Source organism: Micrasema longulum, unplaced genomic scaffold (assembly GCF_059751315.1).
Source record: "Micrasema longulum isolate JH-2025_06_02 unplaced genomic scaffold, ASM5975131v1 h1tg001048l, whole genome shotgun sequence".
In the NCBI taxonomy this organism is placed as follows: domain Eukaryota; kingdom Metazoa; phylum Arthropoda; class Insecta; order Trichoptera; family Brachycentridae; genus Micrasema; species Micrasema longulum.
Window position 1 is genome coordinate 859,252 of NW_028278236.1, and position 26,297 is coordinate 885,548.

The following is a 26,297-nucleotide window of genomic DNA, read 5'->3' on the forward strand; positions in this document are numbered from 1 at the left end:
TTCGCTTCTTTCCACGTCAATCGAACGCCCCTTAGTTCTACAGAATAAAGTCGAAAGATCGTCATCGACGGCTTTCCAGGACGGTGTAAGCCCGCAGGTTAAAGAAGAGGCAACTTGGGTTTAGACTCTCCTGTGCCTTGATTATAATGGGAAGATAAAGACGTCATACCTTCACCTTGACAATATAGTTGAAGATAAATTCCCTCTAGTGATTATCAAGATATACTACCGACTCCCCACCTTCAAGTTTTGGGTAGGTACATCGATATGAAACAAGGGGAAGCGTACGTTACGGTACACATATCTACGCTCTAAAATGATATAGATTCAGTATGACGACATAGTTGAAGATAAAAGTCTCCCGACCGACTACAAAGGTATACTACCAATACGCCCACCATCAAGTTTTGATGTAAGTACATCGGTTTATACCGACGGCTCTAGAACCCCTCGATACATTTATCTACGCATTAAAAGTGTCAAAAATTATGTTCCGACGAGCAATTTTTCCTTTAATTATGATTTGTTAATTTTTTAAATCGTTTTAAGGTTGGCACTTTTTTTCTTAAAAGCCTATTAAAAATATGAGAGAGAAATAAGTAAATTTTGAAGTCGAATTAAATTCCAACATAACTGTCACTTTAATGAAACAAACGCCTAGATTTGAAATTAATGTCGCTGTCAAATTAACAAATAAAAGCATCTAGGCGTAATGAAGTTACCATTGTAAAAAATAAATATAGTTATTATATTTTTTCCATCTGTTATACTATCTTTCTGAGTTTTTTTTTTTTTCTTGGTTGTGTTGCATTGTTTTTCCCTTGCTTATTATTTATCAAGGTGATATATTTGTGCTGTTTTTAGTGTTAGTGCTTTGTGTATGATTTTACGTGTAAGTGTTTGTGTACTGTCAATTAGTTTACAATCACATCAAAAGCACTAACACAAATACATGTGTCGGCGCCCCCGAATGCGACTATACTTGTTTGTGTTATGTATTTTGTTATTTGTGTTCGTTTTTATGTGAGTCATTTTGCGTGTTTGTGTTTTGTGTACCTATAACCTCTGTTTTCATGGGCTAGTTTCGCTTTCCGACATTCGTCCAAGTGTCTTTCTGAGTGTATGTATCAAGATGTTTAAGGAGCCGGCTTTGTATTCGATCGGTAGATACATACAGACGATCGTTAAGCGTACCGTCTTGGTAATTTCCAAAAGTCATACGAAATTCATGTTTAAGCGAGTATTTTTTGTTTGAATTGAGATTTATTGGAGTTTAAAATCGCTTTGAAGTGAGCACTTTTTATTACAGAAGTCTATTTAAAATATAAACGAGAACTATTTTAACTGTTAAAGACGTAAGGAACCCGGACAAATTGTTTGCGGTCATTCCATTGACTTGTTTCGATCATATGATGTCGATATGACAAGTAGATAGAACATACCGAGGTAAGATACAGATAGTACAGAAGTTAAGTATACCGCCTCGATATATACAAATGAAAATAGCGTTCATAATCGAGGCACTGAGGCATGCGTAGCACGTATCCGAGCCAAATCCACCGCCGCATCTTGAAGATGCTCGTTATAGTAGGCTGCTGCGTTTCTTTTCGGACAATGTTAGTTGTAAAATCGAACCACCTCATACCTAATATTTTTCTCAAGTTTTACTCTCAAAACTCAGAATTTTGTTGTTTTAATCTTTGGTAAGTTTCTAAGATTCGCACTCATATAAGAGTTATGGCATTATAAAAGTGAAAAATAATCGGCATTTCATTTTGACAGAGTAAAGACTAGAGTTTCAGACAACACGCATCATATTAAAAGTTGCTCCAGCAATTATTACTAGGCGGGTTGCCAGCTCTTTGTGCATGCTTCCATTGTCAGTTATGTTTACTCCCAAGTATTTAAAACTATCGACTTTCTCGATCCTCTGTCCATTATTATAGAGAGGCTGATCAGGGTCAGGATAGGATTTGTTGCACATAATCTGAGTCTTTTTGGTATGAATATTAAGACCCTGACAAGTAGAATTTTCCTGCAATTCGTCAACGATTTCCTAAAAATCACTAACAGACTTTTTAAGAAGAACCGCATCATACTCTGAGTCTTACAACCATAGGAAAAGTTAACTTTTATGCCTCGAGTAGGTGAAATTGCTTTGCACAAGATAAAATCCACCAGTATGATGATAAAAACGGTCCGAGGACGCAGCCTTGCCTCACTCCAGTTTAGACCCTGAACCAATCAGTCAAAGAGCTACCAATTCTCACAAATCAATTGCTATGTATGTGGAGCGCTTTCATAATAGCAATGATCTTAGGAGAAAAACCATACGCATCGAGATTTTCTAAAAAGATGGCCGATGCGGACTATCAAATGCTATCTCGTAGTCATGAAGCAACACGCAAAGGGAGAGTTCATTTCATTTTTTCTGTTAGAAAATACATCTTACTAAGGATATGGTCCGTACACAACTTACTAGGAATAAAACCAGTTGGTTGATTCTCAGAATCTGCATTACAGGAACTCGTATTTTGCCCAAGACCATGTGCGCAAGAATCTTTCCTGGTACCCTCAGCAGAGTTATTCCACGGTAATTATTGCACTTTAAAGGATTACCTTTCTTGTGGAGTGCAATGATCGTACCATTAATCCAATCCCTGGGACAATTTTTTTCATCCCAGATTTTTGATAAAAAAAAGGTTGAAAAATTGAATCCAAAATACGTTTTATCAGCTCGGGACTCATTCCATCTTCGCCCGGCGCTTTTCCACTCAAGATTTATTTAAAGTAGCATTACCAATGACGTATAATTAAATAGACACATTAGTAGCGCAACGAAAATGGCATTTCAATTAGTGAGTCTTCCGTCGCTTCATTCTTTAACGGACTTTTATCATTATCGGGAGTGATTTCAGAGTAATAATTTGCTACCCACTTAAAGAGATGCCCTTTCGTACTATTGTGTGGAACAAAAGAGTCCCAAATTTTTGGTTTAACAACAAACGTTGATGTACATGTATACACTGGATGAAACACTAAGCACCTGCCTTGTGTTCCAATCAACCTTCCGACAAGTCACGGAACCTAGCTTGTAGTCAGTAAACGTGAAGCAGCTTAAAAAGGCGTAAAATAAAGCTGAGAATCCACAGTAAACTGGCATAGACAATAAGTATTTTTTATTCTAGTACGCGTTTTGCACGACAATGTTCACGCGGCAACGCTCATTTGTCGGAACATAAATTAAAAATATCGTTCTATGAATCATCATCTCTAATTAATTGTACCTCAGTGGTAACGGACAGATTCGGTTTGCGTTTGCGATTTTCGACCTGAGTACTTGCAGTCCGTCGTATTGCTGTAAATTGTAGCTAACGTCATGATTGATAATCATTGAATAGTTTTTGTCCGTATGTGCGGCTCTATAAGCGGGTGGCGTATAATTATTCTGAGGACGTGATGCTACGCAGAAATATGCAGCTGTTTATTATTTAAAAAAATGCTTTAACTACACTTCAATTGTGAAAACTAACTAGATGCATCGTTTCAATCGTAAATACAATACAATTTATGGAATAAGTGCATGAGTTATATTTTTTTTAATTTCGACAAATACCAACTACATAGTATGGTATTTCTATTAGGTAACGAGTTTTACTAATATAATATGCGCTAAAAAATATGTATATACTTTTCTTACATGAATGATTGTATGTGTATCGCGATACGCTATCTCTTTTTTTTTCAACTTTTTTCGGTCGTATTATACGAATAAGTTTTCATATTTGAGTTCACACATAACATACTCGTATATGAAAAAGGTTTTTAGCTCTCGGGTGTGCAAAATAAAGGAGACATTTTAATGGAAATATTTAAAAGCAAATATAATTCTACCTTTCCCTTTATTTGAATAGGATTCTATAAAAGATGAGCCCCATTTTCTGTGAACCTTAAGCTTGGTATTAGATCTACAATCACTGTATGAATATTACCATATTGTTTCATATGTATTTACACTCAATTTAAAACGAGGATTAAGCCCATTTTAGTTACCTCGAACACAGGAGTAAACATTCAAAAACGATTGAAACCAAAATGAAAATTTCATTAAGCTTGTAATTTTTAAAATGAATTTACATTATTTATCAAAATAAAACAAATTACTGGTATTCAAAAGTATGTGTTATGATATCAAAAAACGTGTTTTCGAGATCGTAAAGATTTTATTGTAATAATACGTAAAAAGATGCGATTTTAACCCTTCAATGCCCAACTTTTCTAATTCTAACAAAACATATAAAAAAAATAACATATTTAAAAAAATGTTTTTTTGATGCAAATACTGGGAAAAATAATTATAAAAATAGTTACATTTTTACAGTTTTCATTTCATATTTTAGTTTATGTGGATAATATGCTATATCGGGCATTAAAAGGTTGAAAAATACTAGAATGTAAAACAAAGAAAGAAAAACAAGAAATAACAATTTTAATGAAAATTTTTATACACAATAATGAAAGTTGCAAAAACAATTATAGCTTCAAATCTTAAAAACAAAACAAAAAAAAATCACCCTTTTGACATGAGCTAAATATATAATATATTACACTTTTGACAGAATACGGGTAACTAAATTTTTGATTAAAATTTTATCCTGGTGGTGACTTTTCAAAATAAATCATAATGGATTGTATGTTTTTTTTTGCATTTTTCTAAATATCATTTGAAAACAAATATATAATATAATAAATTAGTCACCGAGTGATAAACATGTTTAAAATCACTTTTATACACCGATTATCGGTATGTAGCAGATCGTCTACATTGGGCATTGTAGGGTTAAAGATTATCATTTGTAATTGAATAATTATATGCATGTAAAAATATTAACAGAAAGACAAATGCAATGTACAATAAATTATCACGTTTAGTAGCCAATGACGGATAAAAAACTATATAATAATATATCGCTGGGTTTCCGACTCAAGTTGGTAACTACAAATTTTCTAAAAATGAGATATTTTTGCAAACGGCATCAAATAAGCTTCATAAAAAATGTAAACAATTTTTTTCATATTTCAAATATACAAAAAAAAAAAAATTAGCATGCAGTTTTATTTGAATTGAAGATTAAGGATGAACTTTAAACTTTGAAAATGTAATATCTCAGCACTAGTTAAATATAGTTACCAACTTGTGTTAGAATCTCGACGATATAAATATGTGTAGGCTTCTTTCTCAAAGGGCTCTCTTTTTCTGTCAACTCATAAAGTACTGTGCTAAAAAATTTCTTTACACGCAGTGATATAGCCTCGTGTTGCCTCAAGCAAAAGACAAAATATTCTAAAGTTCGAACATTGAAAAAAAAACATGGACATATTATTAAATAATTCCATTTCCATAATTTATAAACATTTAAAAATAATTTAGGCCAGTTATTGCAAAATATAAAAAAATCATCGATACGCCGGTCATATACCTAACTAGCGTGCACACTCGCTGACTCCCTATAACTGACTGATTGAACAAATGTCTTCTTTTGTTCCATTCTCGTACTCTTTCTTATACAGTAAAACTGATTTATTTATGTATTGGCGTCACTTTTATTCATATAATTATTCTTCGCATAATTAGGATAAATATTTTTTGTAAAATATATAATATATAATATTTTATATTTTTTATATAAATTTTTTTATCCAGCATTATTCCAAATTCGATGTGAAAACGTTTATTTGAAGATTACGAAAAATTGAGATTCATCATTTAAATAAATAAGATAAGTTAAGTCTTGAATCCAATACAGATTCATGTTACATCATTGCCACACAAGAGTTAAAATTACCGATGAAAGTAGTCGAATGAAAGTAGTCGACTACATTCGATGGGTAAATGTAGTCGACTGAAATCCCGAATGCAGTAATGTAGTCGAATGGATTCACTCAGAATATTGGGTAGCCTCCTCCCAAGCCAAGGGTAAACATCTTTTCCAACTGAAACTAAATGTAACAGAAAAGCCTCGGTTTTCCAAAGTGATTCTGAACAAGTTTGAGACATCCTCCATATGCAGAATGCGCATTTGGCATTGCTGCAATGGTTCTCACCTGTTCAGAATCCATGTCCGGGACTCTGCCATTTGCGAATGTATGCTAGATGAGGAAGATTTAAACCAATTTTTTTTTGGATGCCCCTTAAATGATTGTTATCATAATTTCCAATCCGACCTCTCTGATATTAATATCCCATTCCCTATTCATATTCTAACTCTCCTGTCCCCTCTCACATTTTCTCTCACATTTTTAAAATCCGTGGTTTAAAGCTAAAATATTGCTCGTTATTGAAGGCTGTTTATAGGCCTATATTGCAAAAGTACAGAGGAACATGTTTTATAATGTAGTTAAATGTAGTCCTAATGAACTTTCGGAAATTTTCATTTTTTTACTTATTAGTTTGTAAATAACCCTGAAGAAGGCAATGTGTTTTTACCGAAACTAGTTGGTTTATGAATTATAAAATAATATAGTGGTATATAAAAAAAAAAAACAAAGTTATTTCAACAATGATTTGAGCATGTCCAAATGTTTGCAGATAGGCATTTAGATCTCTTTGTTACAACAGAGAGGGAAAACATTTCGAGAAGGAAATATGGAAGTCTAGGCATTTACAGGGCTCATGATCCGTGGAATTAACTTACAGGTATAAAAATAATAATATTAATTGGAAAATTGTTTTCAGGCGTTGGTTCAGCCGGATGAATCTCACCCGCATGATAAAGGTTTCAGCTTTTTAAATGCATTACTTAGAATTCTATTTGCCATACGCTTGTGGCTGTAAGACGTTTGTCAATCTAGCTTTCGCGTGTAAAAAATGTCAACAACGATCAAATTATTAACTTAAATTTCGTAAATAGGGTCTATAATTCCAACCATCTATGAACTCTGTATAGGACATGTTGTAATCTAGTTTTTATTTGTGAACGATTAAAAAAAAAAGTTTAATAAATTTATCGAAACCGGAAACGGGGAACTACACTCCCAACTTTCCATTCACTCTGTAGCTGCAAGACGTGTTGAAATATTTATTTTACAATGCTTTTGAGGTGATTTTTGCAAAAAATAACGGGATGTAAATGATCCATACTAATAATTTACAATATAACGGCAGTATTTCGAAATATAGTCACAGATTTTATCAAAGTTGATATATGAATGAACCCGGAATAGATATTAAATACGACTGGAAATTCTGGCGAAACGCGTAAATATTATTTCGAACTTGACCACGTTCAGCCAGTCGTGGAAAATTTACTGAGGCTTCTTTCTGAATTTCATATTTATGAAATTCATAAACTTTGTATTTATTTACATATTAGACTTTTTGACCTTTTGTATAATAGAATTTCTCATCCGTATTGCTATTAAATGTATTATTTTCCTTTGGGATGATGAAACAAATCTAAAATTAAGAAAACATTTTTAAGTCCAGTTATGTTTTTGCATTTTTTAATTCATAATATATCGTCACCTTTGACTGTAAAATTCATAACTCCCAATTTTGCAGAAAATGAGATTTAATTGCCATTTGAAAGTTTTTACTATTATTCATCTCTGGTAAAAACCTTGAAAATGCGTAAAATAGTATTAAATGGCAAAACAGCAAAATACAAACCTCCAAGCTCCATCACGTTTACAAGTCAAAATGCATAGTCCTTCTGAAATCTGTCAATTTCGCGTATCTTGTTCATTACTGCTGTTTTAAATTGGATTTATTATTTTACAAGAAAAAAATATCTATTACAAGAATGGACGCCTAAAGCAGCTTTGTACAATTTGTATATAAGCTACTGGTGCTATTCAACTATCTGCATTCTCAAATGCACTCAGAAAAAATATACTTCTATTTATCGACACAAAAAAGATGAGTGCAATATATGTTTTACACATAAAGCGGGAAATTTACCTGACGTAAGATTTAACACACATCAACAAAAAAAGTAGAAGCTCGAAGTGAAAAAAACAATCATTTTCATTTTCATTTTTTTCATTTTCATTTTTTTTTTTTTTTTTTTGCACCACAACAGGCCAGGAGGCCCAATTACTGTGGTGAATTACATTACAGAACAACCAGGCTTGAGAAAAAACACTTTTTTTTTTTTTTTTGTGTTCTCACCGGGAATCGAACCCGGAACCTTCCGTGCGTGAGTCAAGCGTCTTGACCACTACACCACGGAGGCCGTCATCATAAAAGTAATGAAAAAATTTTTTTTTACCATGGCCCTGCTGGCGGTATTTTTGAGTCCTAAATCTAATGTCTCAAGTCTCATGTTTACTGTAAAAGACAAAGTTAGTTGTGCATATTTCTTGTATTTTCAATTTGCATACAAAAGATGGTCATTGATATTTATGGAACGAATCAGAAGGTTGCCACAAACTTTCCCAATGACTTTAAAACTTGGAGCGCAGTTTATTGAGAAAGTTCATCAATATAGATATTTAGGATGCTAGCTGAATGATAAATGGGATCACTCGCAAGAGATCAAAGTCAGAATAGAGGTGGCGCAAGACTGCTTTTTCAGAATGCGTGACCTTCTTTGCAGTAGAGACTTTAATTTAGACCTCCGAATGCGCATTACTCGATGTTACGTCTTCTCGGTACTTTTTTACAGCGTCGAAACGTGGACACTCTCCCAAAACACTTCAAAAAAGATCAAAGCCTTTGAAATGTGGTGCTACAGGAGGATATTGAAAATCTCTTGGGTGGATAGAGCCCGAAACGATGATATTCTCCGACGGATGGAAAAAGATAAAGAGGTACTGAAGACCATAAAGAAAAGAAAACTTGAGTATTTTGGGCATGTGATGAGAAGCAAAAAATATAAAATTTTACAAGTCATTCTACAGGGAAGGATTGAAGGGAGACGCAGTGCAGGTAGAAGGCGCATCTCTTGGCTTAAAAACTTGCGCGACTGGTTCCATTGCAGCACTCAGTCCTTGTTCAGGGCAGCTGCCAATAAAGTAAGAATCGCAATGATGATTTCCAACCTCCATCGGGGAGAGGAACCATAAGAAGAAGAAGAAGAATTGTATCAATTTTTTAAATTTATAAAACATCACAAAATATACCACTGAAAGCGATACAATTATTTTGCACAGTGATGGTTGTACGTACCAAAATAGAAACAAGGTGACGTCTCATGCTCCACGCAATGTGGCCATAAGCTTCAAAATAATAAATTAGCAGAAATATTTCGAAAAAGGGCACACCCAAATGGAAGTCACTATAGAAAAACGTCTGAAAATCAAAAACATTAATGATCCAGCAGCATACTATGGTTATTGTAAAATAGCCCGGAAAAAGGCACAACCTTATGCCGTTCAGTATTCAAACTATTTAAAAAAAAATCTTTTGGCACAACAGCCTTTGCAAAACGATTCGTCTTGGAAAAAAACAGTATTCGCGTCTTGCAGTATACTCCTGATGGGAAAATCAATTTAAAAAATGAAGGTTTTCGGATAACTGGACTCCTAAAACCTAACGGAGAGAAATTTTTGTAGAGTTTCAATCATTTCAAAAATTTACCCCGCCTTCACAAAGATTATTTATTTATATAATTTATTTATCTACTTATAGGTTGTTTATTACACATTATTCGAGGCATAAGTCGCAACTCCATGGGACTAGAAGTTCGGTGCTGAGTTGGGACGAGCAACTAGTTCACCACCTGAGACACTTGAGGATATCATCACAAATATTATAATATATAAAATAAAAAAGAGAATGTTCGACGATCTGCAAGAAATGAAATAGAGTTAACCTGTAGACAACCATACTTATTACGACAATATTCCGTATGAAAACTTATTATTAAACAGATACGAGTGTATTAAAATTTAATTAAAAAATACAATTTTCCTTTATATTAAGTATTAAGAACTTGTTTTTATATTGTTATCATTTATTTTCCTGAATTTTAAGTTGTTTCATTAAATAAAGTAAAAACCCTGTAACTCCTAAATTAAGTAACAATGTTTTTATTTTACAATAATTTGTCACAAAGCGTTAAAAAGTGAATGCCGATCAAATTAATAAAATATATTTGTCAACTTTGGTTTAGTTTTATTGGAAAAAGTGTAGTTTGATTTTTTTTTTAATTTTTAAAATCAAAATAAATGGAGTTTTTTTTATGCAACATGCACATTTTTACGGAGTACCAAACCCAAAAACGGAGTATATTTATATGATTTAACCCTTTTCTATTCAACTTGTTTTTTGTCTGAAATAAGTCAAACGATATATTTTTATTTGTTCAACTTAGCAAAATAATTCAACCAATTCTTAAAATAAAACGTGTAATTAAAAAAAAAATCGTCTTCGAGAATGAAATTGAACTAGCAATATGAGTAAATGATTGAATGATGATACTTAGACTTCAATCAAATCAGAGAAATAGCGGAGAGATTGAGGAAAAGAATTAAGATTATTCATTAGGCGTGAATTAAATAGTTAAAAATTGACTGGAGTACTTGTAAATTGTTTTGCATTAATATGTTGATTAATTCTTATACCTCAATTTGAAGGATTCCTGATAATCTAAATAACTCTTTGTACGTAATTTTTCCATCAATATTTCGTTCCCTAAATAAAAAAAACATTTTCCATTCTTTCAAATATTTTTTTTTGGTTTAATTTGAAATTTGATGAAAACTTAAAAGCTTTTACATACCTAAATCTTCAATAACTTATGAACGACACGGTTACAAGGTTTTCGATAATATAATCAAACATTGTTTTAAAGAAAAAAACTTTGAATCACAACCCCCCTGCGCACAAGCTTTGAATATATTTTTATTTTTTTTATTTAGCCAATCATTTTTCTAATAGAAACGAAATTGTCTGTTTCTTTTTCTACAGGATTAACCCACAGTCAGCTAAACCAGCAGGAGGGATAGAAAGGACATGGAAGGAGGTAATGAAAAATACACCACAACACCCAGACCAATTGAGAAAAAAATCGTTCGTGAATTTTTTTTTCTTGGAACTGGCGGGAATCGAACCCGTGACGCCAGTTTTACAGTTGGCCAATTATTACTGAAATTGTAGTTTTTCTTTAACTTATAAAGAAATGAACATCGTTGTGTATTTGACAAGCTTAACGATTTTGAAATGAATTTATTTTTGGTATCATCATCTCAAACATAATTAGTGTCGGCTTTTAACTTACGTTTTTTTTTAATAGTTGTCATTAAAACAATGAATATGAAATAATAAGAAATATTTCTTACCCGAATCCTTCTCATAGCAGCAACAATTTCAACTCTACTTGTCGGTCTCGGGACGTCCAATGTGCCAATGTACTGAAAGGAAAAAGATACATAAACATGAAATATTAAACAAGTTGGGATTATCTGACGTAAATACTTAACATTAAAGGTACATGAAACGATCGGAGATAGACATCTACCGGACATTTAACCACCCGCGTCCAAAATGGCAAAGTAATGATCTCTTTGGAGGTAACTCAACCGAATAAGAACCGATTTGTGCAGATGCCCCCTTCGAAAGTATTAGTACAAATGGAAGGCGTTCGCGGGGCGCCGAATCGCGTCGTCATCCTGAAAATACGACGTTCAATTTCGCCTGAGATTTTCTCGTCCAATTTTACGAACGCCACAAAAATAATAATCCTATAAATCAGGCGATTGAGACATCAGCGCGGAGGAATCCCCGCCGAGAGAAATAAATTTCGACGCCATGTGTTGTGTGTAATTTGGCAATTTGCGAATTTGGAAACTTCAAAAACGCAAATTGACGAGTTCTCGTTTTAACAAAATTTATCGAATATTTTCACGACTTTGGCGTGAATCGGAAAACTCCGATAATTTAACGATATTATACGCTTTGGGTCCAGATTTTGAATACCAACTTTTTAAATACTGATTCTCTTAACAAAACTTACAAAAAATGCAGTTTTGTTGTTGGAATGAAGACATTAGTAAAAAATACATAATCCGAGATATGCTTTTTATAAAACTCGACCGGAAATGAAACAATGGTAGCCTTTTTCTTTATTATTTAATTAAATTGAGATTAAAGGGATTTAAATAGTTTTATTTTATCAAACAAAAAATATATTTTAAGGGTAAGAGATATCGATAAAAGATCTTTCCCTTTTAAAACAGTTTCAACGTTTTTAAAGTTTATTTTAAGAAATGGTCATTATCGTAATAAAACCTGATTATATTTTTTATATTGCTGATAAAGTGTGATATAATATAATATAATATTAATTTAAAATGTGTGAGAGTGCTTTATAAAAAAGGAAGGCCATTAATAAACCCTATTAATCGGTTAATTTAATTTTCACTTAACTTCATAGCATTCACAATATTTTTCATATTTTCCCATGCATGTATTTTTTCAATATATGTATCGAGCTTAGCCGGTAATCCTAGAATTCCATCATTCATTTTTCAGAAGAGTTGTCAGCCTCTGATGAAATATAATTATGTCTTGATTCCTCAAAGGGTAAAATTCCACACATATTAACGATATACAATGAAAACATCGCTATAATACAAAACAAACTTTCGCGAAACTGTTCATAAATACTTAAGTCTTTCTTAGTTTCGCATATCAATATCAATTTTTTAAAAACTTATTAAGCGAAAATGATTGGTAGTGGGATACAAACTAATGGAATCAAAAACTTGTAAGGTTGAGTTTTTGGTAAATAATCTGACAATATTACTACGTTCGCCGAAATGCAAAGGTTTGCAAATTACCAGTATTGACTGAATTAAGGTCTAATGAGTTGCAACCTCGCGTGAACTGAGTGTATTTTGAATTCTTGGAATTATTCCAATGGCTGCAAACCAACGAACACTTCTGAAACAAAACTAAATATCTACATAAGTTACCCTGTGTGCTTTAAAACTCATTCTAGAAAATAGCCCTTTTCCAAGCTAATGCTAACGCTAATTATTAATTTAGTTTTTTGGGCATAAATAACTGTCTTTTTTTTATTTAAAAAAAACATACTCTTATAATTTAGATAAATATATTGACTTTGAAGGCCACAGTCCAGTTTATTAGCTTCTTAAGTAATGAAAAATATAATAAAAATAACGATGGAAAATCACTTTGAATGTAGGAAGAACTTGCACAAAAATTATTTAAAAACGTGAATTAAAAAACACAGGTACTTAAAAATAGTAACAGGTTTAGATTAAAACCTAAATTATATTTACACTTAACAAAATAGGATGATATCATAGAAAATATAAAGAAAACGTATGCAGAAAAGATAGGAAAAACTATCGTTCAAAGTGTGAGCAATTCTATCCTTATCTAATTTCTATAAAAAAATCGCGTATTCGTCATGTATTTTATTATTATTTTACTGTTTTTTAATATTTTTAAAAGCTATCATGTCAATGCAAAAGCGCACTTACATACACAAACGTAAATGATTATATGTATTTTTTTTAAATTCTTCGTACTGTATAGGTATTCAAAATACAAATAATTTGTCTCTGATCAATTAATATTTAGTTTTATTACCGAAAGGTTTCGAAGCTACATTAGCTTCCCCAGCAAAGTTCAATTAACTAAATCGAAGCTTGTGTAGCTTTGAAACCAGTTGGTATTACAATAAATACTAAATGGTAAGAAACAGAGTATTTTTATTTGACTCATTTAATGAATGATCAAAAAGTTAGTGCTTCAAAAATAAATTTTAAACTTTGTACAGTAATTTATAAAAAAAAACATTGGTTGTTTTTTTTTTGATGAAAATCTTTCAATTCTTCATTATTCAACGTCTAATATTTTCAATACTTCCTGTCAAATAAAATTAGTCTTAAGCCTATTAACTCTGGTGAGGGATTTAAAAGTTTCACGTCGAAGTACCACGAGCAAGTATTCGGAAAACTGTTCCCGGTCTTTTTAGCTCGTTCATTAGGAAGGTTTGTGGGTAGTTTATATAACGTACTCGGGTCTTGTGACAGGAGGACAAAAGTATTCGGCAATCGATTACGAGAATAAACCTTGGTCTAAGACAGAATGATGGATTACTTAAAGCTCTTGGAATGATTATAATGGAATTACAATTAAGATGAACTTTTCCCCTGCGTTTGGCTAGAAATATTTGCTTCTTTATAAACAGTTACTACGCGTGTCCAAAAATGAAATGTTGTTCCCTTTATATGTAGATATATGGGGGAATCAACATGTTTAACTTTTGTAAGTACAAAGTGATTAGAATTTTTATTAAGATCTCCATCAATATTTAAAAAATATGGCAAATTGTAAAATAAAATAACTTTAAATTGAAGGTTTCGCATGATGCATTGTTAAAATACTCATTTTTTCTTCTTTGTTTCGAGTTCGAATCCCGGTGTAGTAAAATATTTTCAATACTGGTTTTATTAAGCTTCATAATACAGTTCAGATTAATCACGTAGATAATTTATATATTGCAGACATTAAAAAAAATATTAATCTGTATTAGAAAGTAATAATATAACTCATTTTGGTTTAGATAACCACTTTCAAACAAAAAAAAAAATATCTTACCAGACACTAATTTTAAAAGAAAAATTTTGTGTTTTGAAAACATTTTATTATTATTTAATGTTATAACAATATAATACATACATTTATTGACTACATATAGCTTTAAGTGACACAACTGGAAATGACCTACGTCTGTAAACTTATATGTATGTTAGAAATAATTTGAAAACGACATTTCTGTAGCAAACAGAAAAACACATCATTTTACATTTACACACGTACTTAAAATAAAAAAAAAGTCGCCTAGAATGAATGATAAAACAGTTACAGTTAAAAACAGTGAACCAAATTATGCTGCAGAAAAAAGTTTATTGTTCTCAAAGTTCCTTTTTTTATAAAACAATAGGCAATAAGGATATTGGAGACCTCGACATACGCTAATAAACCACACGTAGAAACGAGAATAATAAGTTAATATTTCAGTGCTTAAGAGCCTTATTTTACCTATTTTCGTGCGGTAATAAGCCTCCATGCTGTATTTTTAACAGCTCTACCATACGGTGAGATGCTTTTACAACCTAATCCACGTAAGCTCTCCACCTTCATAAAATGAAATACCTATTCGCTTCGTACTTACCTACTACAAAAGCTCATGTCTTTTAAAGAAGTAATATAATTTTTTTTCATGCCTTAGGCAAAAGAAGATAAAAGATGGACAAAAAGTGAAAAAAACATTCACGTTTCAATCTCATGAATTTTTTTTTTTCATTTTTGTTTTTACAAGATAACTATGCTTTTTGAAACAATTAAAAAGTTAGTTTATTCATTTCAACATGGACGAAGAACATTTTATCGGGGGAAATGAAAAACCTTAAGTTATAAAATGACATTTTCAACTAATTTAATTTTAATATTAATATTCACAGTCACTATAAATAATTCGTTAACTCACATAAATATTGTTTTGTTAGAAATAAATCCGTGTTAAGTCGGGACTTTAATAAGATAAATTATTATTATAAATGAAGTCTCAAATTATTTTAATGTATTCAAACAATTCGACTGATAGAATTCTCCAACGCAAATTGTGTATATTTACTAAAACTATTATTTGTTCTATCTGCCGAGTGTCAGTAATGTTGGTTAATGACGGGCGAGGGTAGTTCATTGTATAGAGCTAGAACACAATAAATGACTAAAACTACAATGGAACAGAGGCAACGATGGACGACAATAACTGCTAATGACAAAGGCATAACAGCCTCGAAAGATTACGAGCGCTATTATAATAAATCATCGAAATAACTATTTATGAATTCGATTACAGAAACTCGACAAAACGATGTTGGACAAAATTGAAATGTTCTAGAAAGCTGTGCCTTTTGAGCTTAAATAAGTTCTCTTCAAATATGACAAATTCATATCAATTAGGTTCTTTGGTGTACATTTATTTATTTATAGACGTATTGAATCCATCTTACAATGATAAATACATTTTTTACATTATGTATACAGGTACAATTAAAATAAAATAGAAATAAAGAAAATTAGCTAAAGCTAGAATAAAAATTAAATGATAATTACTACATCAAGGCAAGATCTGGTGTATCTTATAAATGGTTTAAATCTAGAAAGACTTACACCAAAAAATTAATATCTTGTCTCGAGTTATTGTTAGATACATATGTTTCGAGAGGTAAAACATAAAAAAATGACATTTCAATATTTTTAATTTTTCCACCTTTCAATCTGTAATTAAAAATTATTTTCAAAGATCGTTTGCTCTTAAACATTTAGATATTATTAGTTTTTTAGTTTTACTTCATGAAAATACTTATTTTTTTTAATATTCTTATTTAAAGGGAACGACGGTCTGACTATTTTTCATACAAACGTATTCCAGAATTTGATTTATACCCGTATGCATAGACAAAACTTAAGGTGAGGAAAGTACATTCTAATTTCAAATGCAGAGAATAACCCGAAGGTGAAGAAAATAAAATGAACTCTCCTCACCTTAAGGTTTGTCTCTGCATACAGGTATAAATGACTTATATTTAAACGGGTTAAGTTCAATTCAATTACAAAAAATTCGATATCCTGATTATTGAAACTGCAATACATATTTGGTTTATAATTTCAACTATAAAACAACACTCTTACGTAATTATTGTGATGAAAAATACTTAAGAATAGATATTCTCTGAAACCGTTTTTGGATCAGTTTTAAATTATGTTTTAAGAAAAATATATTTTTATTAATCTTGAAAGACATAGTGGAATTTCGTTTTTGTTTATTACAAATTGATAATGAAAAAATACAAACTTTAGTAACAAAAGTACGTACATATATAAATATACCAATTTATTAGTAAAAAACTTTAACCGAATATTTTTACTTTGCGGAAGCGCTTGGGAACGAAATACATGTTAAAATAATATTAAACACGTATTATGTAACAATATTTTGAGTATGTCTAAATTTTTGTAGACAAGGGCTGGATTTAACTCCCTGGGGAGTTGTTTATATTAACATATTACAAAAGAGATTTAACTTGACAAACATCAACAGATGAAAGAATTGAAGGAATAAAGATGTTCAAATAAGGGCAGAATGGTGAATGTTACACAGTGTGTAAAGTGACCACTTAAACCAGCCATCGACAGGTCATAAGCCCTGTAGATGCCTAGACTTCTATATTACCTTATCTTGAATGTTCTTCATCTCTGTTGTTATATGTTAACGTATTATGTATTTGTAACGTATTATGTATTTACACGAGTTCATGAGAGCTTTGTAGCAAAAATATAAAAAAGGGTAATATATTTTCATAGATATCTAAATGTAAAAACAGAATAGGCATAAAGGGAGGAGGTTCGTAGGAATATTATTAATCCCTTCAGTTCGAATGCTTAATGTATTTTTTGACATGAAAACCGCGATAAGAGTCTCACATTCAAATAAGAGATGGCTCTTTAAAAGAAACATTTTTCGAATGCAGAAAGGCGAAATTGAAAAAAAAAATTTAACGTACGGCTCGACATTTTCTTTTCAATATGGCGCCTTTGGTTGGTATCAAAGAATAAAACCTACTGCAACCCCATCTCCACATAAATCTCTTGATTAAGAAGTAGAAGTGCAGAAAGTTTCTAGGGTGCTTTGTAGTATTCTAATTTTTAAATGTAGACAATATCGCTAACGAGCGAGAAGTCTGGTGAAAGTGAGTTGGGAAGTGATCATTAATTTGTAAGTTGTAAAGAACTAAGATTAATTTTTTAATTTATGACCTTATTCGTAATTTAATAGAATTGAATTCACATTTTGAGTCAACATCATTTTTTTTTTGTGACAACGGAGCCTAATAACTACGAAATTAAAAAAAAAATCCATGTCCCAACTTTTCAAAATATTTTATTTTTTACGCAACCTGTCTTACTAGGTAAGTCTATAACGAAGCAGGAATTACAATATTTTGTCGAAATATATTAATTAACTTTACGTGCTTAGTTAAATTTACTTTTCGATTTGTAAACAGTGCTAAAACATTATTATTTTAATTTAAACATGAATTTGAATGAGAACAGTCATTTATCGTCTTAATTAAGTGATTAATACCAAGACTTCATTTCTATTTATAATGATGTACATCATTTTCAATATCACCGAGTTGCACAGTATACTACAATTTTTTTCTGGGTGTTGAATGAGTCTTATCCATCACACTTAGACCCGTTTCCCATGCGAGGGTATTCTTGCAAACCAAAGATAGGAATTTTAACTCATTCATAATACAATTGTTAATAATAATCATCACACTATCGGTTCAAAATACAACTTTATTTGTAAGAATCTGATTTTTTTAATTATTGGGTTTGTTGAAAACATGGCTGCATCTTAAGCATCTCAAAAAATTATTTTACTAGTGTTTCTTGACATAACCGTGATAATTTTATCACTTGTTATATAAAAAATATGAACTTATAATAAAAATAAGAAAAAAAACCATTATTGTCACAGTTTTTTGTGATTTTCTGATTTGCTGATTTGTGATAAAGAATGACGGATTTTGTCGGGTTTTCGAATTTATCGTGCTAATCCATCGGATCTGGTAAAATTAGGATGGGTGGAATTTTTTTTGTTTTCTTTTTTCGTTTTGATACTTTAGTTTCCACTCGCTAATGATTTTTTTTCTAAAGGATATCCAGTGTAAATTACTCGACCCCGTGGTGTTCTGGGAAGTTCGTTTACCTGCCGATTAATAAAAAAGTATTCTTGTACGATAAAAATCAATCCACCCTGTATTTTTTTATCGGACCGGGGGGGTTTTTGTTGTGGTGTGAGAACGGCCTTGGAGGCGAAACGATCTTTCAAGTAAATTTTAGGAAGAAGAGTTTAGCCGAGTAAATGAGACACTAAGACACGTGCGTCTCTGATGTCCCATAAGGTGTTTAGAAAGTCACTGAATTTTTTCATACTTTTTGATAATCCTACTTACTTAACGTGTCTGGCAGGATCATACCCAGCCACTCGTATATGCGACGACGGATATCGCCTTGTCATTTGCCATAATTAGATTACCAGGAGCGCACCCTTCTCCCATGAGCCGGCATGTTGGTAGATGGCTAATAATTGTATTATTTTTTTCAATAATAATTTTTTTTACGTTAATTTTTCATATCAGTCATCTAGTTTTAAGATCACACACATTTTTTTTTCTCATTTATATAGTACTAATTAAACTGTGATTTATTTGAAGTGACTAACATTAGTTAAGAAAACACAATGCCTCATGGCCAGATGTACAAAAAAAAGGTAAGGTTAAAGTTTAAGTTGAAATTTTTTTTAAAATTAACGAAAACCTAACAATTATTTAATACACATGCTTTCAAAACATAACTTTTAAGTGGTACTACGGGCTCTTTAAAGCGTAAGAAATATGAATGTTTGAAACCGGAGTTTTTATTTAATGAAAATCTTTATTATTAGATTTTGAATAATTTGAGACAAGCCCCTTTTATGCTAAGCTCGTTCTTAAACCTTCGCCGTTCTTCTCTTATATCTAAACATAGCCTCCTTCTTTTCTATGTTCCTTCAGTTGTAAAAAAAATGAGAAATAAGTGCAAAAAATATTTCGAAAATATTTTTACACTATCAACTTTTTGAGATCGGAGTTTCGAGCCCCGCTCTTTTACAACTTAATTCCCATTTTCTAATTGTGAGTTATTTTAAACAGATAAATAATGGTCGATTAAATAAGACTATTTTATAAAATCAAAAATATTTCCTCAACACTAATGTTCAGTTTAAATAATGCAGACGAAAATGAGGTTTAACTGTGCTATTATTAGAATTGTGTATGATAAGTAAGATGTAATCCTTTCGAGGGTTATCTGTAAATACTAACTATCATGTAAGAAATTCTTACTAAATTTGAACAGCCTTTATAAGGGTAAATGTTTTAAAGATAATGAAGGATCACATACCTTTTATTAAAACACAAAAATAGTATTAATTTATTTATTATATATACGGCCTAAGCCAATTACAACCGTTACATGAAGAAACATAAATGCAAGAAACTGAACAAAAATAACATAAAACTATTTAGCAAAGACAAACAAGGGCAAAACAATAATTGTATGCAATATATTCATAAAAACGAAAGACCTAAGACTTCGAGCTAAACCATGCCAACCTAACTTTATCACACACTGTTGAGTCGCGAAGAGATCTACAAAAAGACGGAAGATCTATCCCAAAAAATTCCAAGTAGTGTGATGAACTGACTAATCTACACATTCTGGACATTGGGGCATAAAAACCAAAAGTTGCTCTGAAAAGATTTTGTAAATAGCAGAGTTTGACTTCTGGTGGCACGGTTGGGAACATGAAAAGAAATTAATTGCAACAGAGATGAGACATCACTTAAAGCATTAAGTATTTTGAAAATGCATATAAGGTCCATCTTAGTTCTACGTCTCTCCAATGAAGACAGATTAATAGATTGCTCTATTTCAAAATAGGAATAATTACCCCTTTGTAATCCGAGCAACCATGCCACTTTTCTTAGAAAACGGTGTTGGACAGACTCGATATGGTCAATATGGCATTATCTTCTTAACAAAGAAATGCATCATACCAGTGATAACGAAAGGGTGCGCCTCGGCGCCCCGGCGCTCCTTTGAGCCGCAGCGTCGTCACACTCGTCACAGGGGCGCGGGCGTTTCGAATATCCCAAAGATTCATAATTAATTATAGCCTTAATTTTTGAAATATTTTTTGACTGTAAGAAATTAAGCCAAATCCTCTATAAATAAAAACAAACTATTTTTGCATAGCAAGAACCGCTGACACGTATTTTGTTTTTGACGATAAGACCAAGTATCTAGTAAAAATCAACCTGGAAAAGAAAATGAGAGTGACAGTGTCCAGTTTCAGGTTCCATAATGGAGGATCGTTTTTTCAAAACAAAATATTCGTCCTGCATGGCGTTAAATCATGTTATTATTTATATTACATAACTTTCATGTATTATGAATGAGATAGTGTTACGTATGTTTGTATATATACACGGTTTTTCAGGGCCAGGCCGCGAAGCTTCAGAGGAACATTCCTCACAGTAAGCTTTTTAAAAAAACGTAATAAAATTATTATTCTAAAAATAATTTTTTTATAAAATCTCAAAAAAGAGTAGATCTTTCATTTCTTGGACTAGCAGCCCTTCCGCAAACTCCTGCCCCTCCTCAACAACATTTTTTTTTAGAAAACGATACACACCAGACGCGGACAAGTGGAGCGGCTGGGCAGGAGAGGGGTAGAGATTTGTGGAGGAACTGCTAGTCCGAAAAATTGAAGATTTACTACATTTTGAGATAATATTTTTTTTTTTTTTCAATTACTCTTTGGAATTTTTTTAATATGATTTTTTTAAAGCTTATCATGAGGAACATTCCTCCGAAGTTTCACGGTCTGGCTCTGAAAAACCATGTATATATATATATATATATATATAATGTAGTGCCTAAATATAGGTTTTAGTACATAACTTAGATTTATGTTCAATGTCAACGAAGGTAAAAATACATTCTCGTATAAGGAAACTAAGTAAATATTTAATTTAGTTTGATAATGTCGTAACAAGACGAAACGCGTCACATTATACACTCTTGTGTATTCAAAAAATAAGAGTAGAGTTAAATCCAATAAAAGTATTTTATTTTAGATGCTTTACCAAACTAAATAACTTACGAATAAAATTTATGTTTATATAGATATTTATTAATTGAAGACTTGTCATGATTTCAAACGGAAGAATGTTTTTAAAAAAAGGATTATTGTTAGTTTATAGCAGGTTAAGCTATTATCACCCCTTGTCCGTATTATTTTAAGCCGCTTTTAGGATTATGAGCTCTATTTTACAGGAAAAACCTTATAATGTAAGCCGGAATAACAAATAGATGGCCGCAGCTGTCTCCCGCGGTATATAAGTGAACACATATTTCACGAAAAAATTCATCGCACCTAGCTACGCAGCATTGACGGCAAATCATTAGTCTGTCCCTCTGGGAAAACTGTATTTATTAATCCAATTCCAAAAAATAAACACTTTTTTTTTCACTTTCGAGGTCTTAAAAAAATTGTTTTGGTTTGTGTGCCAATAACAATAGTTTTAATGACAATATTTTATGTTTGTCTAATAGTTTGTAGACAAAATTATGGATTTTACCCACTGTGGGGGAGCTATTAAGATTAACTAATAACAGCAGAAATGGAGAACAATTACGGGAAGGAAAAATGGAAGTCTAGGCATTTAAAAGGCTTATGATCTGTCATGGTTTAAGTGGCCACTTTACACACTGTGTAACATTAACCATTTTGCCTATGTTTGAACACGCATAATTCTTCCATTTGATGATTTGTCGACCTCGTGGTGTAATGGTCGGCAGAAGCGAGAATTTATGATTTTTTAGTTTAATTTAATATTTCAGTAAAAACAGATAGAAAAAAAAAACAGGATACTTCAAAATGGACTACCGATTGAGAAAAGGGATTATGGAAGCATAAGTTGTTTTACTGGGCTTATAAGCTGTTGTTTGATGAATTAAGTGGCTACTTTACACTCTATGTAATATTTACTATTCTGACCATGTTTAAACATCCATGTTTTTTCGATTCCTTTAACAGTTGAATTTTATGAAGTTAAAGGGCTGCAACTTTTATTGGTGGGGGTAAGATTTATTTGACTAAATTATGAAATGCCTAGACATCCATGTCTGTCTTTTTCCATAAAATGTTCGCCATGTCTTTTATCGAGGAAAAAGAACAAACATTGTTTGTCTTAGAAAAAAATAACCACGATAAATTAAACAGGTAGGTGTGTCTGGATTAAATCTCCGTAGCGGTATCCACTTGGCCCAGTGATGGGTAACTTATGACACACGTATTAGAGGTGACACACCAAGACATTTTGGGTGACACCAAAGTGAGCCAATAAATACAAAGTACCAGTATATTGTAAATTTATTACATGACGACCAGTTCGGTAAAAGATTTAATCAATATAGAACAAATAATATAAATATTCAAATATTCGGACGTCTGCAGTTCTTTGAAATTTTTTGGAGTTTCAACTTGCAGAATTTCAAGACAGCATCTGGGCTAAAAAGTTCGTCAACTTGAGATCCAAACTCATGAATCTAGAAAAAAAATCGACTAAAAAATATAGAAGTGTAACAATACATGAAAGATATTTTGAATGCTTGGAACCAATTACGGCGCAATTTGGCACTCTAAAAACCTAGCAATGGTTTTACTAACAATAGTATTTCCTCCAAAGTACTTTTGTGAGATCTTGTTCCTGGCGTTGAATAATATTTAAACAAATAAAATAAACCGACCGACTGATGACGCTTAAACGCTTGTTGGGTGTGAAATGTACGAAATACCTGCTTTCAAATATTTAATGTTTAGCAAATGCAATTGCAACAAAAAAGTCTTAAATATAAGTAAGTTTTAACTAAAATAAAACAATAATTTTAGTTTAGTAATATGGAGTTTTACCGCGGTAAAAAGTTATTTATTCATATTGGCTTTACGTCGTACATCATTGTTGGTCATATTGGTCCGGGATATTCTACGGTGGATCGACATTTCAAATGCTTCAAGGTGGTTCATAATATTAACTTTAAGAGTTCACGCCTCTATACCGTACAGTAAAACTGACCATATATACCATTTGACCATTTGTTGTCTCAGCTTAAGGGTTATATTATCATTACAAAGAAGATTTTTTATTATGTTAAATACTGTTCGGGCTGCTTCTATTTCCCATTTTATCTCAATGTCGGGATTTCGATTTTCAGTGATGATATTGCCCAAGTACCATCACTGGTAAACTCTTTAAGATGTCATATTTTGGCCATATGTTGTGTTGAGAGGTGATAAATAGGCCATGTTTCAGATTGTCACAAAAGGAAAGACCGAGGGACTTAGAGGGGTCGGAAGAAAACAGCTTTCCTGGATTCGAAACATTCAAGCATGGTCCAGGATTAGAACTGTTGAGGAGCTGTTTCAGGATAGGGAAGCTTTCTCTCAAGTGGTCGTCAACGTCAGGAGGACCCGACATGATACGTGAAAGAGAAAATTAATAAAGTTGAATAAATAAATAAAAAACCAAACCTTTTTATTTACTAGGTATGCAAAAATTATTCAAATTCTTAGATGTGCCACGGCATTCGCACCCGGGTCAAGCCAGGTTTATTTTTATATTGTTGACGCGACGAGCTAAAAAGATTACCCATCACTGCACTAGGCAGAGAAAAATGTTTCACGGACAACACATTTATTCACAAAACGTGTGATTTTCGTAGCAGAGAAATCTTCCAATTTCTTCCTGGGACACGTCACGTACGACAGATAAATGTAGCAAAGGAATGCAAACCATTTCTGCGTGGATTCATATATCTTCATGTTCCAGGATAAGGCCAGAGATGGGAATATATGCCAGAGAATGGACCCTGTTGGGGAAATTTTCTTTCACTGAAACACTTTAAGTGTCTATTACTACCACTCTTTATTCAGTTCGTACGCTCCTCGTTTTTTCGCGCACGACAGAGCGTTCAAAAGCTCGAGTTGATGATTTTGAGACGCATGGCTCGTTCAGTGGTAAATTCTCTTTGTCACTTTTCGCGCTTAGTTGTTCAAGTCGACCTTAGACCCACGATATATTAGCAGACACAAACAAATTACCCCACCGTTTTCTCGTGGGGTAGGCTGAGTGGAATTAATGCCACATCATTCCATATTTTAGTTCGCTTTCTCTGTATTCATGCGTATTTTCGCTGTCCATTCGCTCCACGTGTCCAAACCACCCAGTACTTGCAAAGTTACATTGTTAATACAATCGATTAATCAAGACTTTTAAAGACATTCATACCTACATTTAATTATTTTTTTGAAATTTGTGTTATTAATAAAAATAAACTTGGAAATAGAAGGACAGTAAAGAAACGTAGGAAGTTTTTTTGTTCTACTTTGTATCAACTAATCGGCATTTTTTTACATCAACTAATCAACACGATACCATGTCTTCTCCTGAAAAACCTGTGATTGTTTTTTTTATTTTGAGTATGTCCAAATGTTTGCAGACAGACATACCCTAGACAGTCATTTAGATCATAATTTGTTGCAACAGAAATAAAACATTTAACCATAAACATAAAATATAAGACATTCAACTTTAACCAGCTAATGACAGGCCATAAGCCCTGTAAATGCCTAGACTTTCATATTCCATATTGTTTTCTGAAAACTGTTTTCCCTCTCTGTTGCAACAAATAAAGGTTTGTTTTAACGGTTGTCTTATCCTTAATATTTTTTTACATTAAATATTTTATGATCTAACATCAAATAAATATAAAGTATTAAAATAAAGATATATTGATCATTCTATAATAATTATTGATAGCAATGGTCAAAATTCTTGTAAATTTTTTTAAATGCTGTTATTGTTGATCTAATGGAGGAAATATAATGTAATGTATAGTTTTTATGATTTTCTGCGAATATTTTTTATTTAACTCTATTTTTTTTACACAATTTTGAGGGTAAATTCTAAAAATGAATTTACCGTAATCTTTGTTTCATTTTCCCGCTTTGAAACTTAAGTGAAATACCAAATACTAAAGGATTCAATGAAAAGGAATAGATTTGGCTCAAATTTTTATTTTCTTGAATGAAATCATTAGTCTTCAAATATAAAGTTGCTGAGGATATGTAACCAGCTTAAATTATTGTATGTACTTCTTTTCGCCCATTTTCATTTGATATTTTTATATTTTTATTTTATTCTTCGATGATTTCAACGGTAATACAGGTTTTAAAAATATAACAAACAAAATATACTGAAAATACAACCAATAACAGATATCCACAGAAATTTGTGAAACACGTTGGTTTTTTTGCGAGTGTAAATGTGTTTTAGAGATTAGTTATGAGGGAGGGTATGTTTGTGTGAAATCGGAAGTGTTTGAGAGGGTAGGTGAGTGGGTGTTTGGTGTAAAAGTTGAATGTAATATTATTTTTTGTTTGTGGTTTGCCCATTCGCCTATAGTGCATTTAATTCCCCGGTTCGATTTCCGAAATTTTTGACACGAAATATCGATTCAAATGTTTATTTTTTACCAAGTACGCATAATTTCCGAAGCGCAAGACTGATGATCTTGTAATTTTATAATTCACAATCAATAGATACTGCAATTGATTATTTACTATTGCAGAGAC

The 26,297-nt window shown here is 31.8% G+C and overlaps 1 protein-coding gene across 2 annotated transcripts in view; it reads right to left on the reverse strand.

Annotated features, from left to right (window-relative positions):
- Positions 1-26,297, reverse strand: part of LOC148277349 (carboxyl-terminal PDZ ligand of neuronal nitric oxide synthase protein) — a 623,052-nt gene that overhangs the window by 126,951 nt on the left and 469,804 nt on the right. For both annotated transcript variants that reach the window (XM_088233001.1, XM_088232999.1), the window contains exon 3: positions 11,284-11,355. In XM_088233001.1, coding sequence (XP_088089127.1) covers positions 11,284-11,355 — 72 coding nt within the window. The remainder of the gene's footprint in view (positions 1-11,283; positions 11,356-26,297) is intronic.